We start from the raw sequence: 14,616 nt of genomic DNA on the forward strand, positions 1-14,616 counted from the left end.
CAAAATGCCTGAAGTCCAGTGTCAAGTACCCACAGTCAGTGATGGTCTGGGGTGCCATGTCAGCTGCTGGTGTTGGCCCACTGTGTTTTATCAAGGGCAGGGTCAATGCAGCTAGCTATCAGGAGATTTTGGAGCACTTCATGCTTCCATCTGCTGAAAAGCTTTATGGAGATGAAGATTTCGTTTTTTAAGCACGACCTGGCACCTGCTCACAGTGCCAAAACCACTGGTAAATGGTTTACTGACCATGGTATTACTGTGCTCAATTGGCCTGCCAACTCTCCTGACCTGAACCCCATAGAGAATCTGTGGGATATTGTGAAGAGAAAGTTGAGAGACGCAAGACCCAACACTCTGGATGAGCTTAAGGCCGCTATCGAAGCATCCTGGGCCTCCATAACACCTCAGCAGTGCCACAGGCTGATTGCCTCCATGCCACACCGCATTGAAGCAGTCATTTCTGCAAAAGGATTCCCGACCAAGTATTGAGTGCATAACTGAACATAATTATTTGAAGGTTGACTTTTTTTGTATTAAAAACACTTTTCTTTTATTGGTCGGATGAAATATGCTAATTTTTTAAAATAGGAATTTGGGGTTTTCATGAGCTGTATGCCAAAATCATCAGTATTAAAACAATAAAAGACCTGAAATATTTCAGTTGGTGTGCAATGAATCTAAAATATATGAAAGTTTAATTTTTATCATTACATTATGGAAAATAATGAACTTTTTCACAATATGCTAATTTTTTGAGAGAACCTGTATAGCAGTAAAATAGGTTAATATTGAATCACAAAACATTTGATATGTACAATCAACCAAGTTAACAATCAACAAAAGATTGGTTATCTGTTATTTACAGATGATAACGGATCTGTCTTTATTATAAATACCATGTGCACATGTGCCTTAAGAGAATTTTTCTTCTGTTCACACATTCAACATGCTGGTGCAAAAGCTAAGCTGGATCATTTGTAAGTTTTATTTTAGAATTTAAGTTCATTGATTTCAAATGTTCTAATCTGCATTTCAATTCATTTCTTTTAATTTTGACTTTCAGTGCTGCTCTTCCTGTGTCAACATGGTAAGAACTGCATAATGTATAATGTACAAACTCATTAAATAAAAAAGATTTTCAAGTACAGAACAAAATTAAGTAATTTTATTATCTTCTTGCATGTTTCCTCCCTGCAGGAGTAGAAGCCAAAAACAAACAAACAAACAAAAAAAAAAAAAAACAGTGGCCTGTGAAGGAAAATGTGTGAGCCTCAGCTGTGGTGAGTAATTCAGTCATTTCTAAGTTATATTTTTGGTCTTTTGTGCCAAAATTGCACAGAATGAGAGAGACAGGAAGTAATTAATAGAAAAGAGGAGAACAGGAGGAGACCTGGACCCCTAACTTTACTACTGTACCATTCTCATGATATTTTTAAATAAATAAATAAATAAATAAATAAATAGATGAATTATTATTTTTTACATGTGTCAGCTTGGGGATTAATAAAGGTCATTAAAGCCAACTATGGGAGGACTGATCGCACAACATGCGCTCGTAGCGTACCAGCTCATCAAACCTCAAATATGAACTGCTTTCGAGGAACATCCCTCCATACGATGTCCACTCGGTAGGATCAACACATAGTAGAGAAAAGATTGTTTGTTGGCAATTTAATTTTATCCTTAATTTTACAAGAGCAAGAAAAATATAATTCTTATGACATTGGAATATTAAAGATATTCTCAAGTACTTGTCTGTCCAGGTGTGATGGAAGAAAGAGCTGTTCTGTTCCAGCAGTGAACTCAGTTTTCTCTGATCCTTGTGCTGGCACTTATAAATACCTGGATGTGGATTACGTCTGTGTCAGAAAAGGTACATTTTGAAGTTGATAATTAATCAAAATTCGTTAGCTTCAGACATGCTATGTAGATGATAACAAATAATAATCTTTGTTTTTATCTGTTTACGATGCATTGCGAAGAAACCAAATAGGTGCATTAGATTCTATCCACTCTGATCCCGTCACAGTGTCCATAAGTACCTGGAAGTGATGTACAACTGTAATTTAGTGACCCTGTCATGTTAATGTATTTTATGTTTTGTGTGAAAAGAAAACAGTCTAGATAATAATATTATAGGTAATAAAATATAATTATATATAATTTGTGGCATTCTGTCTGTTAGACTACCTGACTCTCTGTTAGATATACATGTTTGACACACTTTTATCTGCATAAATGTATGTAACTATAATGTTGTTGAACATCAAAGTGTATAAAAAGAAATAAAACGTCATCTACTCTGAAAGGAAACTCAGCATCTACAAACCTCATTAATTGAGAACAATCAAGAGATCTGGTGAGAGAACAACTCAAATTCTCTAGCCAATGTTTCAAACACAATTTCTGACATTCTTTAAAAATAATTAATAAGGTATGGTATTTCATGGTATTATAACATAATAAGGTATGGTATTTCATTGTTTAGAGTTTAAAGACATTCCCCTGATATAAGGATATAACGTAAGCCCACACCAGCACAAAAACACATATTATAAATTAATAAATATTTTATATTTATTATCGTTATTGACAAAAATCATCCAAAAATTTCCCCAGAATTTTTCTCAATATCACAAACCCCTAATAAGGGTCATCATTTATGGGGCGCTGTTTGTAAAGCGGCCCACACTGAAAATGACAGCAACATTTTGTCACATTTAGCTTCAAACAATGTTTAAAAAACTGGTATGAATTTTTGACAGTCACTTTTTAGCACATTTACAACAATATTGTCAACTTAGAGATATTTTAAATGGTTAAATTTAAATATTAAATGTTACACCTAAATGTTAAATGTTAAATCTAAATGCTAAATCTAAATCAAATGTTAAATCTAAATCTAAATGTTAAATCTAAATCTAAATGTTAAATCTAAATATAAATATAAATGTTAAATCTAAATCTAAATGTTAAATCTAAATGTTAAATCTAAATCTAAATGTTAAATCTAAATGTTAAATCTAAATGTTAAATCTTAATGTTAAATCTAAATCTAAATGTAAATCTAAATGTTGAATCTAAATGTTTCGGGTGAAACTAAATATTTAACTAATATGCAAATTCAAAATGCAGATAACCGGAAGTGCCAAAATAAAAGCTTGAGGAGGTCAGTGTGTGTTTATAGCATCGTGTCAAATAAGTAACGAATAAAAACCATCTCATCTGAGGAAATTGACTCTTGGACATGGATTATCATGATAATAACAACCTAAAATAATAAACACGTTTGGAGAAACTGTATTTGAAGAGTAGGTTAGTGTCACTTTTATGAAAAGTGCGGGACTTATGATGACCTGTATCCATAATAGCCAGCCACGAGGGGTCTCACTTTGACTGGGTGTTATGTCCTCACTCATCACTCATCATCACTCAGGTGGTTGCTGTCGTTGTTGAAACATTTTGAATAGCCGCCAGGACGGCTCTTCTGATGGTCTCTGCTAATGCCGATTCATTGGACATTTTGAACGATGGTAAAGTTAACAGTTACCGTACCTGGTCAGGGGCGGGCGGGGATATAGGCTCTTGCTGGCGTTTAAGCATGCGAACATGACAGAGAGTGATGACAGAGTGATGACATGATGAGTGAGGACATAACATTACTGTTACATTATGTCCCCACAAAAAAGTACAACTATGATATTTTAGATGTCTCCCTATTCAAACACACCTGATTCAACTCATCAGCTCATTAGTGAAGACTCCAAGACCTCAAATGTGTGTGTCAGATAAGAGAGACACCAAAAGCGTGCAGTGTTGGGGGTTCTCCAGGACCAGGATTGGGAACCACTGGTCTAGGCTATACTTGTACTCTGAGAAGGTTTTCGTTGTTATACGGTAGGTGGCGCTATTACACATCTTCTGTGCAGTATTTCCAACACACAAGCGAAGAAGAAACTGAAAAATAACAGATGCTTCTAGTCCACACGTAATCTAACATGATCAACAGACATAAAACAGCATCAAATCTGTAATGTTATGGAATAAAATGTTGACCTATTAAGAAGTAATAAAGATGGTCAAGCTTTGGGGTGTTGATCGACTCCATCTACTGTACGTTTTGATTATCATTCTGAATCCAATTCGTGTTTTTTATTCACCTTTTTGTTTAAAATATTGTTTATTTATTTATTTATTTTCATGAAACTTACCCACATTCAAGTGTTTATTAAGAATTATTATTAAGAATGCACAAAGCTAGAATAAAATGTTACTGTATACAAGCAGATTCCGTGTTCTTTTTTTTTATGTTTTGTGTGTTCAGATTTTCATTTAAAAAAATATATATACAAATTAATAAACAGGGACGTAGTAGTATACTTAAAGTATGATGTATAAATTTCACTTAAAGAAAACTTACAAGTATACTTGCAGTATAAAACTACTGAATTAGTAGTTTAGTTTACTGAGACTATGACTTAGACTTAGACTTAGAAAACTTTAATGTCCTCAGAGAGGCAATTTGTTATGCAGTACAGACATACTGACACATAATCCACAACACAAACATTATCCACATGCACAATATCATAAATAAAAAAATAAAAATAAAAACTGCTACACATATGTTCTCCAGTCATACCCCTCCCTATACCTTATTTGACTGGGTTATTGCCATTGGAATGAATGAGTTATTTGCTCGGTTGGTTCTAACCGTAGGGTATCTATATCTACGACCAGAAGGGAGAGGCTTGAACTCCACTGAAAGTGGATGGGTTGTATCCATGCAAACCTTGTCTGCCTTCTGTGCCAATCTCGTCAGATATAGTTGGTTCAGGTCTACCTGTTGTTTACCAATGATTCTTCCACAGGTTTTAACAATCTTCCCCAATTTGTTCCTGTGGGTGGATTTTGAATGTCCATACCAGCATAAAACACAGTGGGAGAGAATACTCTCAATAAGAGACTTATAGAAAAGAGAAAATTTTGTTATCAACATTAAAATAATTAAGTTTTCTAAGAAAATATAAACGTTGTTGACCCTTTTTAAAAACGGCATCAGCACACTGATCCCAGGATAATTTACGGTCAATGATAAGACCAAGATATTTATACTCCGTCACCATCTCTATCTCCTCTCCTTTTATCAGAGTTGGAGTGGGTGAGGGAGCCCCATGTCTGAAATCAAAGACCAACTCTTTGGTCTTGGACGTATTCAAATGCAACTGGGAGGCTTCACACCAGTCAACAAATTCATGCAACACTGGACTGTGTTCAGTTTTATCTCGCTCCAATAAACTAATCACAGCAGTGGTACCTACTGCGACAACAGTCAGTGTACAATATATGTAATAGTGGTGACAAGACACTACCCTGTGGTGTCCCAATTGAAGTGAAACGGACCCCAGATAATGTGTTCCCCACCCTTACTCTTTGTGGCCGCCCACTCAGGAAGTCCAAGATCCATTTAATTAGTGTTGCGTTTAGTTGGAAATTGTCTCTAAGTCTGTTTGCTAAAATTTGTGGGTGGATTGTATTGAATCCTGATGAAAAGTCTGCAAATAAAATACGAGCATGTGTTTTACAACCCTCCAGGTGTGTATACAGATCATTTAAAAGCACTACAATGGCATCATCCGTCCCCCTCCCAAGTCTATAAGCAAATTGTAGAGTGTCAAGAGCATGTCTACAGGAATTCATGATGTGTGTTTTAATGATCTGCTCAAGTGATTTAACTAAAAGAGAGGTGAGGGCAATAGGCCTGTAATCCTTGGATGAGGATGGATGGGAGACTTTGGGAAGGGGGTTCACAACTGCTGTTTTCCAAAGCAGTGGAACCACCTGGGTGTCTATTGAACGTTGGAAGAGGGAACAGAAAATACCACTTAATTGGACCGCACAGTACTTCAGCACTCTGCGTCCAATGTTATCCGGCCCCGGGCTTTTTCGTACATTAGTCCTCTCAAACACTCGCTGGACCTTCTCCTTCTTGATAATCAAAGTGCTCTCCATCCCAGCATCGTCCATCACAATCTGTTGCCAGGCAGAGATATTATCATTATCATTTATTTCAAAACGGGTAAAATGTTCATTTAAGTTGTTGGCCAAAACAAGGGATGCTGCGTCGTCCATGAAGTCAATTTTTTTCCCTGTCTTGAAGGGGGCTGTTGGCCATCAACTTTATACCAGTCCATGCAGCCCTTGAATTCCCTGCAGCCAGGGTACTCTGTATCTTGTCCTTGTACTGACACCTGGCCTTATAGATCTCCTTATTTATCTTCCTTTGCATATCTTTTCTGTTCTGTAAGCTTCCTGAAGCGAAGAGTCTCTTTTTCTCATTTAGTATGTCCTTTAGTTCTTTCGTCACCCACGGTTTATTATTTGGGTACACCTTGATGATTTTAGTTGGAATGACCGCACTCACACAGAAGTCTATGTAGCCCGAGATAGCATCTGTCTGTTCGTGCAGGTCAGCTGAAGAGTCCTCGAAAATGGTCCAGTTTGTACACTCCAGGCATCCTTTCAATGTCTCTATACTGTCCTCATCCCACACCTGAATCTGCTTTTCCACAGGCTTAACCCTTTTCAAAACCTGTTTATAAGTGGGTCTTAGTAGGACAGTGTTGTGATCTGAGCCACCCAGGGAGGCCCTGGCACTAGATGAGTATGCCTTGGGGATGGAGCCATAGCATAAATTGATAATTTTATCTTTTCGTGTTGGACAGGTGACATACTGTGAATAGGTAGACAGAGTTTTTTTGAGGGTACAGTTATTAAAGTCCCCCATAATAAACTTGGGCGCATCTGGTGAGATTTTATCCAATTCTTGGGTGATATTAAAAATAATGTCTGCTGCATTGTTTATGTCTGCTCTTGGGTGTAAACAGACAACAGTCAGAAATATTTGTGGGAATTCACGGGAAAGATACGAGGGGCACATAGAAACTGATAAAAGTTCAATATCTTTAGTGCAAATCTTTTTCTTACCACAGTTGTTTTGCACCATCTGTCGTTTATCATCACGCACACGCCCCCGTGTTCCTTGCCTGTAGCCATGCTGCATCGATCCAAACATACTAAACTAAATCCTTCAGGACAAACTTCGGAGTCTGGCACAGTATCATTAAGCCAAGTTTCAGAGAAGGCTAAGATACAGGCTTCCCTATATTCATGCAGGTAACGAGTGTTTACTCACAACTCGTCTGCTTTTCTTTTTAGCGATTGTACGTTAGAGAGAATGATAGTTGGAAGTGGCACTTTTGTTTTCCTCTTCTTGAGTCTTTGGCGAACTCCTCCCCTCTTCCCTCATTTCCTCTTGTATTCCTTGTCATTGACAGTTATTTTTTATCTCCGTGGGTATGTTTACATCGTTATAATTCCAATAGCCCGCGTAGGCGCTCAGTTTTAAGAGAAAGTCTCTGTTGTAGCGTACATGTGCCTCCGCGTTGCTGGCCGGTTCACTTGCCACGCTGATGACAAACAGTATCGACCCAACTATTAAAGCCAGCTCCCATACGCGACTCATAGTGACTATAATAACGGCCTGTTAGACAGTACATCTAATGACGGTTTATACCGATAAAGATTACAATGATCACAACTAACAACTAATCAAACAAACAAAAAAGACAAAACAGACCGACTGTACTGCTGGTCGCCCCTGTGCAGCGCCCATCTATACTTCAAAGTGTACTAAAAATGCTACAATTATTTAATTAGTAAACTAACAGTATACCTTAAAGTTCACTTTTAGTATTGTTGCAGTACAAACTAAAAACATAGAGGTAAACTAGTTGTGTACTCAAAGTTTACTACTGTTATACTTAAAGTATACTTAAAAGTGTACTTTTATATACTAGAAATTGGGCCAATTTAGTCTCAATTAGTATTGAAATAGAGCACTTACAAGTATACTGATATTTGTATACTTACTCCATAAAGTACTCTTTAAAATATACTTGAGCTTTACTTAAGTGTACTTAATAAAATAAAGTCGAAGTATACTTCTTTTGGGTAAGGTTAGGCCTAAATCACAGGCGATTTAAGAGGCATGTTTGAGAATGCAGATACACTTGTCAGAAAAAAATCAAGCGCCAGCTTATACTTGACACATTTAAGCATGCAGGCAGTTCTTCCAACTCCTGAAATGCTTCTCAAATGGCAAGATCAAACGCTGTCTTATTGTGAGAACTTCAAAATCCCTTGCCCAGCCCTTAAAGGGACCACTACCTCATTCTTGCCACAGTAATATAAAGTACAATAAGTAGAAATTAATGACTAATAAGACAACAAGTGCTCCTCTGTTGCCTTCTACTGTGGTAATGTGATATATATATATGTATGTATTTTATTTTATTTTTTCCATTTTAAATAAGTGTTTATCACAATGGTCATATTTTGGTCATCCATTAAAAGAAACATTTAAATCGGATAATTTTTAGAGCTTTGATGTTCTGAAAATAGTGTGAAATACTTTAAAGTCATTGAAAAGTGCTTGAATTTTTCTATCAGAAGGTTGTACAAACCCTGAAATAAAATAATAACATTTGACTGTTTCTGCCAAGACACCATGATTATAGTTAACACCACTACCTCTGGATTTCTACACCAGCATCTGTTTATAACAGAGAATTCTGTGCAGAATTTGAAGGATCGTCAAAAAATGTTTGCTGTCTAGAGCCTTGCTTCTTAGGCCTGTTGTTTGAAAGTAACTTTTGACCTTTTATGCAAAGCAGTTAGATCTTTAAATGTGGCTGTAGATACATGTAGCCTAGTATAAACAACCAATGATGTGTAATATTATTTGCAAGTGTTTTACACATAAAGACAAATTATTTTTTTATTTTTTATTTTTTGCAAAACTCTCTTTACTTGGATATAAAATTCAGATTTCTTAAGAAATATTGTCTGCTAACTTTGCCTAAAACAAAACGCTAGTGTCATAATAAGTTTTCACCTTTGAATATCGAGCTTAACATTTCACATAGACATACATCATATTTTAACATTCACCAACTTAAGATGACATGATTCAAGGAACCTGCCTCCAACCTTTCAGGTGTACTATCAACCATATCAGCACATGATAGAATATGCTTCATCGTGTAATTGATTCAGCCTGGATGTTTAATGTGGTGTTTGTAATGCAATTAATTAGAATAGCTGCTGCTGTTTCTGTGTCAACATGGTAAATGTCCCAATTTAATTGAATAATATATATATAGAAAATGCATATAAGAAAATGCTTATATGCAACTGTGGTTCTGTGAATTCCGGATGACTGCCAATGGCCGTGTAAACACTACTGGATAATCACAGCACCAGCTTGATAGGTTGAGAAAATATACCAACAAAGTCACGTAGTGACGTATGCTGAGCCCTGGGGTTATAAGCCGCAGTAGCTCAGCACTTTGCCTCAGTACGCCTTTCTTACGCATTTCGAGTGACAAAGAACTCTGCAGGTCATCCGGAATTCACAGAATCACAGTTACATACGTAACTAGCATTCTGTTTCATTCCTACTGACCGCCAGATGCAGTGTAAACACTATTGGATGACATATCAACAAAGTCATGAGGAATGCCACCCACCTGTACATCAAGGCCACTCCATAAGAACCACCGAACTCAGAGCATGATGAGCATAAATGTTGACCTTATAAAACCTGGCAAAGGTGCATGGATATGCCCATACCCTTCTTCACACCACAATAGCAGACAAACAACTGGTCAGTTTGTCTGAGCCAAGCAGTGGTCTCTACATAACATCTCATATAATTACATACATTATTAATTAGAACAATAAGAAATAGATGGCCAATTTTATAAGATAGGAGTATATAAAACATGGATGGTTCTTAGATCTTATAAGATGCAGCAAGCATGTCTGTTACGATTTTTATGAAAGAGAAAAAGTAGTAAATGTCTAATATATGATCAAAGTATGCAAATAAATAATGAGGAATGCTCAAAACTCAAGATCATAAGGATATAACATGAGATTTTCTGGTTCATAAAAAACTTCATGACCAACCAAAGATCACAACATTATATGTACTGATAAAAATGGCAAGCATAAAATAATTCTTACATTTATTACAGTTGTTAATAGAGTCATACTGTGAGTTTTAACCATAATACTTCTATTTTCCTCGCAGAAATCTAAATTGGTTTTCTGGTATTATTAATATAAATTCCCTTGGCCCTTGACTCAATACACAATAAAATTTATATTTTCTTCAGAAAATGTAACATCACATTTATCATTTCCCCTAGAGGTGATACTTCGTCTTCAACAGAAGAAGAAGGAGTTAGAAAATATGTTTGTGTCTCCAGAATAAGGATTGTGAAACACTTTACGGGACCGTTCGGGATGAGCACAGAACAGGGTGAAGGGATAGCTCTGTTAGTGTGAATGCACAAAACAGAAAAACTTTTCCAGATATTTTCAGGACACTTCATAAGTGACTGAAATTATGATCAAAACAAAGCAGTAAAATAGGATACAAAACATCATAAAACATTTTGAATGTACAGTCAGCTAATTTAATGATCAACAGAAGTGTGATTAATTTTTATAGCTACATATGGATTTTAAAAGTTCTGAGATTCTGAACTCCTATTTCCGCATTTGTTATCTACAGTAAACAGATTATGTTTGCTATAAATACCATGTGCAGATGTTTCTTCTTAAGAGAATTCTAGAGTTTTCCTTCTGTTCACACATTCAACATGCTGGTGCAAAAGCTAAGCTGGATCATTTGTAAGTTTTGATTTTGAATTTAACTTCATTGATTTCAAATGTTCTAATCTGCGTTTCAATTCATTTCTTTTAATTTTGACTTTCAGTGCTGCTCTTCCTGTGTCAACATGGTAAGAACTGCATAATGTATAATGTACAAACTCATTAAATAAAAAAGATTTTCAAGTACAGAACAAAATTAAGTAAGTGTATTATCTTGCATGTTTCCTCCCTGCAGGAGTAGAAGCCAAAAGAACAGTGGCCTGTGAAGGAAAATCTGTGAGCCTCAGATGCGGTGAGTAATTTGATCATTTCTAAGTTATATTTTTGGTCTTCTGTGCCAAAATTGCACAGAATGAGAGAGACAGGAAGTAATTAATAGAAAAGAGGAGAACAGGAGGAGACCTGGACCCCTAACTTTACTACCATTCTCATGATATTTTTAAATAAATAAATAAATAAATAGATTAATTATTATTTTTTGCATGTGTCAGTTTTGGGATTAATAAAGGTCATTAAAGCCAACTATGGGCGGACTGATCGCACAACATGCGCTCGTAGCGTACCAGCTCATCAAACCTCAAATATGAACTGCTTTCGAAGAACATCCCTCCATACGATGTCCACTCGGTAGGATCAACACATAGTAGAGAAAAGATTGTTTGTTGGCAATTTAATTTTATGCTTAATTTTACAAGAGCAAGAAAATATAATTCTTATGACAATGGAATATTAAAGCTCTGCTTAAGTACTTGTCATTGTCTGTCCAGGTGTGATGGAAGAAAGAGCTGTTCTGTTCCAGCAGTGAACTCAGTTTTCTCTGATCCTTGTGCTGGCACTTATAAATACCTGGATGTGGATTACGTCTGTGTCAGAAAAGGTACATTTTGAAGTTGATAATTAATCATAAAATTCTTTAGCTTCAGACATGCTATGTAGATGATAACAAATAATAATCTTTGTTTTTGTCTGTTTGATGCACTGCGAAGAAACCAAATAGGTGCATTAGATTCTGTCCACTCTGATCCCGTCACAGTGTCCATAAGTACCTGGAAGTGATGTACAACTGTAATTTAGTGACCCTGTCACGTTAATGTATTTTATGTTTTGTGTGAATAGAAAACAGTATAGATAATAATATTATAGATAATAAAATATAATTATAGATAATTTGTGGGATTCTGTCTGTTAGACTATCGGACTCTCTGTCTCTCTGTTAGATATTTTTGTTACACATACTTTTATCTGCATAAATGTATGTAACTATAATGTTGTTGAACATCAAACTGTATAAAAAAAATAAAACCCATCTACTCTGAAAGGAAACTCATTAATTGAGAACAATCAAGAGATCTGGTGAGAGAACAACTCAAATTCTCTAGCCAATGTTTCAAACGCAGTTTCTGACGTTCTTTAAAAAGAAGACAACATAAAAAGGTATGGCATTTCATTGATTAGAGTTTAAAGACATTCCCCTGATATAAGGATATAACGTAAGCCTACACCAGCACAAAAACTTACTCAGCAAAATATTTATTATCATTATCGAAAAAAATCCTCCTAAAATTTCCCCAAATTTTTTTCTATATCACAAACCCCTAATAAGGTTCATCATTTAGGTCATCTGGTACACAGACACACAGATTGTGTGCATGCAAGTGTGTGTGTGTGTGTGTGCATTAGTTTAACCTACATTGGGAAGACTAAATGTCCCCACAAAAAAAGTAAAACTTTTGACATTTCAGGCCCCACAAGGACAACAACAACTCATAAACCATAGTTCATTTAATAAAGCTTTTTTTTGTTAAATAAAAATCATTTGTTATGACATCTTCCCTCTTGATTTTTTTTGTACAATTCGACCACTGCCTGTACTCAACCAACAATATACTATTAGTTCTAAAATACTCCTGTATAAAACTAGTTACTGGCCGGCATTACACACACTAACAAAAAGCAATAATTTCCTGAATCACAATGATTCAGGATAAAAAAAAAAAATGTACAAAAAAAAAAAAAAGTTTATTCATGCTTTTAAACTAAAAATATGAAAGTATAGGTTACTTTTAGTGTACTTTTTATGTTCTTCTCAGAAATGTGCTTCTCAGAAATATACTTAAAATTACATTTAAGACATACAAAATGTGCAGGGCAGGGGGTCCTCCAGGACAGGTTTGGGAAGCAGTGGTCTACTTGAGCTCCGAGAATGTTTTCATTGTTATATGGTAGGGGGCGCTATTACACATCTTCTTTACAGAATTTCCAAAACACATGCGAAGAAGAAACTGAAAAATAACAGATGTTTCCAGTCCACACGTAATCTAGTCTCAGCCTCAGACGTCACGCCCACAGACCGCTGGCACACAAAAGTGGAAACACTTTAGGAGTGTCGAAGTCGTCATTGGATTGGTTGAATTCTACAGGATTTCCAGGAGATGTGTGCCTTTTTTGTTAATGTTCCGCCTGGAAACAAAGATGCCATGGCTCCAAACCCCATCACGAAAGAAGAAAGCTGTCGTCTTTACAACTTTGACAACGAGCGCTTATCAGGATGTGAAATATTAAAAATTCATGGCATAGAATCTTTAACATATGTCCGAGAGTTTTACACACTGGTCTGTTATTGTGCCGACATTTCTACGCCCCGAAACGTGATGCTGAACGAAACGAACTGTGATTGGTTGTTTGACATGTCGGTCAAACGGCCTCATGGACGGGCCTTGGCCAAAGAAAACTGCCATGAATTCCAGACCTTCAGCTGTCAGTCTGAAGGTCTGGCTACGCGAGACTACAAATAATCAAACATGATCAACAGACATAAAACAGCAGCAAAACTGTGTAACATTATGGAATAAAATGTTGACCCATGAAGAGGTAATAATGATTCTCAAGCTTTGGGGTGTTGATCGACTCATCTAAATTTTGATTATCATTTTGAATCCAATTCATGTTTTTTTTTTCCAGCTTTTTGTTTAAAATGTTGTTTATTTATTTATTTATTTATTTAAAAAAAAAAAAAACGTACCCACATTCAAGTGTTTATAAAAAAAAAAATGCACGAAGCTAGAATAAAATGTTACTGTATACAAGCAGATTCCCTATTCTTTTTTTGATGTTTTGTTTGTTCAGATTTTCATTTAAAATATATATATACAAATTAATAAACATGGATATAGTAGTATACTTAAAGTATTATATAAAGTTCACTTAGAGAAAACTTACGAGTATACTTGCAGTATAAAACTACTGAATTAGTAGTTTAGTTTACTGAGACTATACTTCAAAGTGTACTTAAAATGCTACAGTTATTTAATTAGTAAACTAAGAGTATAACTTTAAGTTCACTTTTAGTATTGTTGCAGTACAAACTAAAAACATAGAGGTAAACTAGTTGTGTACTCAAAGTTTAATACTGTTATACTTAAAGTATACTTAAAAGTGTACTTTTATATACTAGAAAATGGGCCAATTTAGTCTCAAGGAGTACTGAAATAGAGCACTTACAATTATACTGATATCTGTATACTTACTCCATAAAGTATTCTTTAAAATATACTTGAACTTTACTTAAGTATACTTAATAAAATAAACTTGAAGTATACTTCTTTTGGGTAAGGTTAGGCCTAAATCACAGGCGATTTAAGAGGCATGTTTGAGAATGCAGATACACTTGTCAGAAAAAAATCAAGCGCAAGCTTATACTTGACACATTTAAGCATGCAGGCAGTTCTTCCAACTCCTGAAATGCTTCTCAAACGGCAATATCAAATGCTGTCTTATACAATATTGTAAGAACTTCAAAATCCCTTGCCCAGCCCTTAAAGGGACCACTACCTCATTCTTGCCACAGTAATATAAAGCTTAATAAGTGGAAAT

At 35.5% G+C, this 14,616-nt stretch overlaps 1 protein-coding gene across 1 annotated transcript; it reads left to right on the forward strand.

The window, feature by feature from the left end:
* Positions 1-932: 932 nt before the first annotated feature.
* Positions 933-12,061, forward strand: LOC109060500 (L-rhamnose-binding lectin CSL3-like). The gene is made up of 12 exons (XM_042750526.1): positions 933-977; positions 1,064-1,087; positions 1,198-1,280; positions 1,493-1,628; positions 1,764-1,873; positions 5,151-5,161; positions 10,704-10,761; positions 10,848-10,871; positions 10,979-11,035; positions 11,235-11,370; positions 11,511-11,620; positions 11,717-12,061. The coding sequence occupies exons 4-12, from the start codon at positions 1,585-1,587 to the stop codon at positions 11,797-11,799; spliced, it is 633 nt and encodes a 210-aa protein (XP_042606460.1). The 5' UTR covers positions 933-977; positions 1,064-1,087; positions 1,198-1,280; positions 1,493-1,584; the 3' UTR covers positions 11,800-12,061.
* Positions 12,062-14,616: the final 2,555 nt, after the last annotated feature.

The sequence above is a fragment of the Cyprinus carpio genome, chromosome B23 (assembly GCF_018340385.1).
Source record: "Cyprinus carpio isolate SPL01 chromosome B23, ASM1834038v1, whole genome shotgun sequence".
Classification (NCBI taxonomy): Eukaryota; Metazoa; Chordata; class Actinopteri; order Cypriniformes; family Cyprinidae; genus Cyprinus; species Cyprinus carpio.

Coding starts and splice junctions, on each gene's coding strand:
- LOC109060500 (XM_042750526.1), top strand. CDS start 1,585: ATGAACTGCTTTCGAGGAACATCCCTCCATACGATGTCCACTCG. Junction 11,371..11,510: donor CTCCATACGATGTCCACTCG/GTAGGATCAACA, acceptor TTGTCTGTCCAG/GTGTGATGGAAGAAAGAGCT. Junction 11,621..11,716: donor TTACGTCTGTGTCAGAAAAG/GTACATTTTGAA, acceptor TTTGTCTGTTTG/ATGCACTGCGAAGAAACCAA.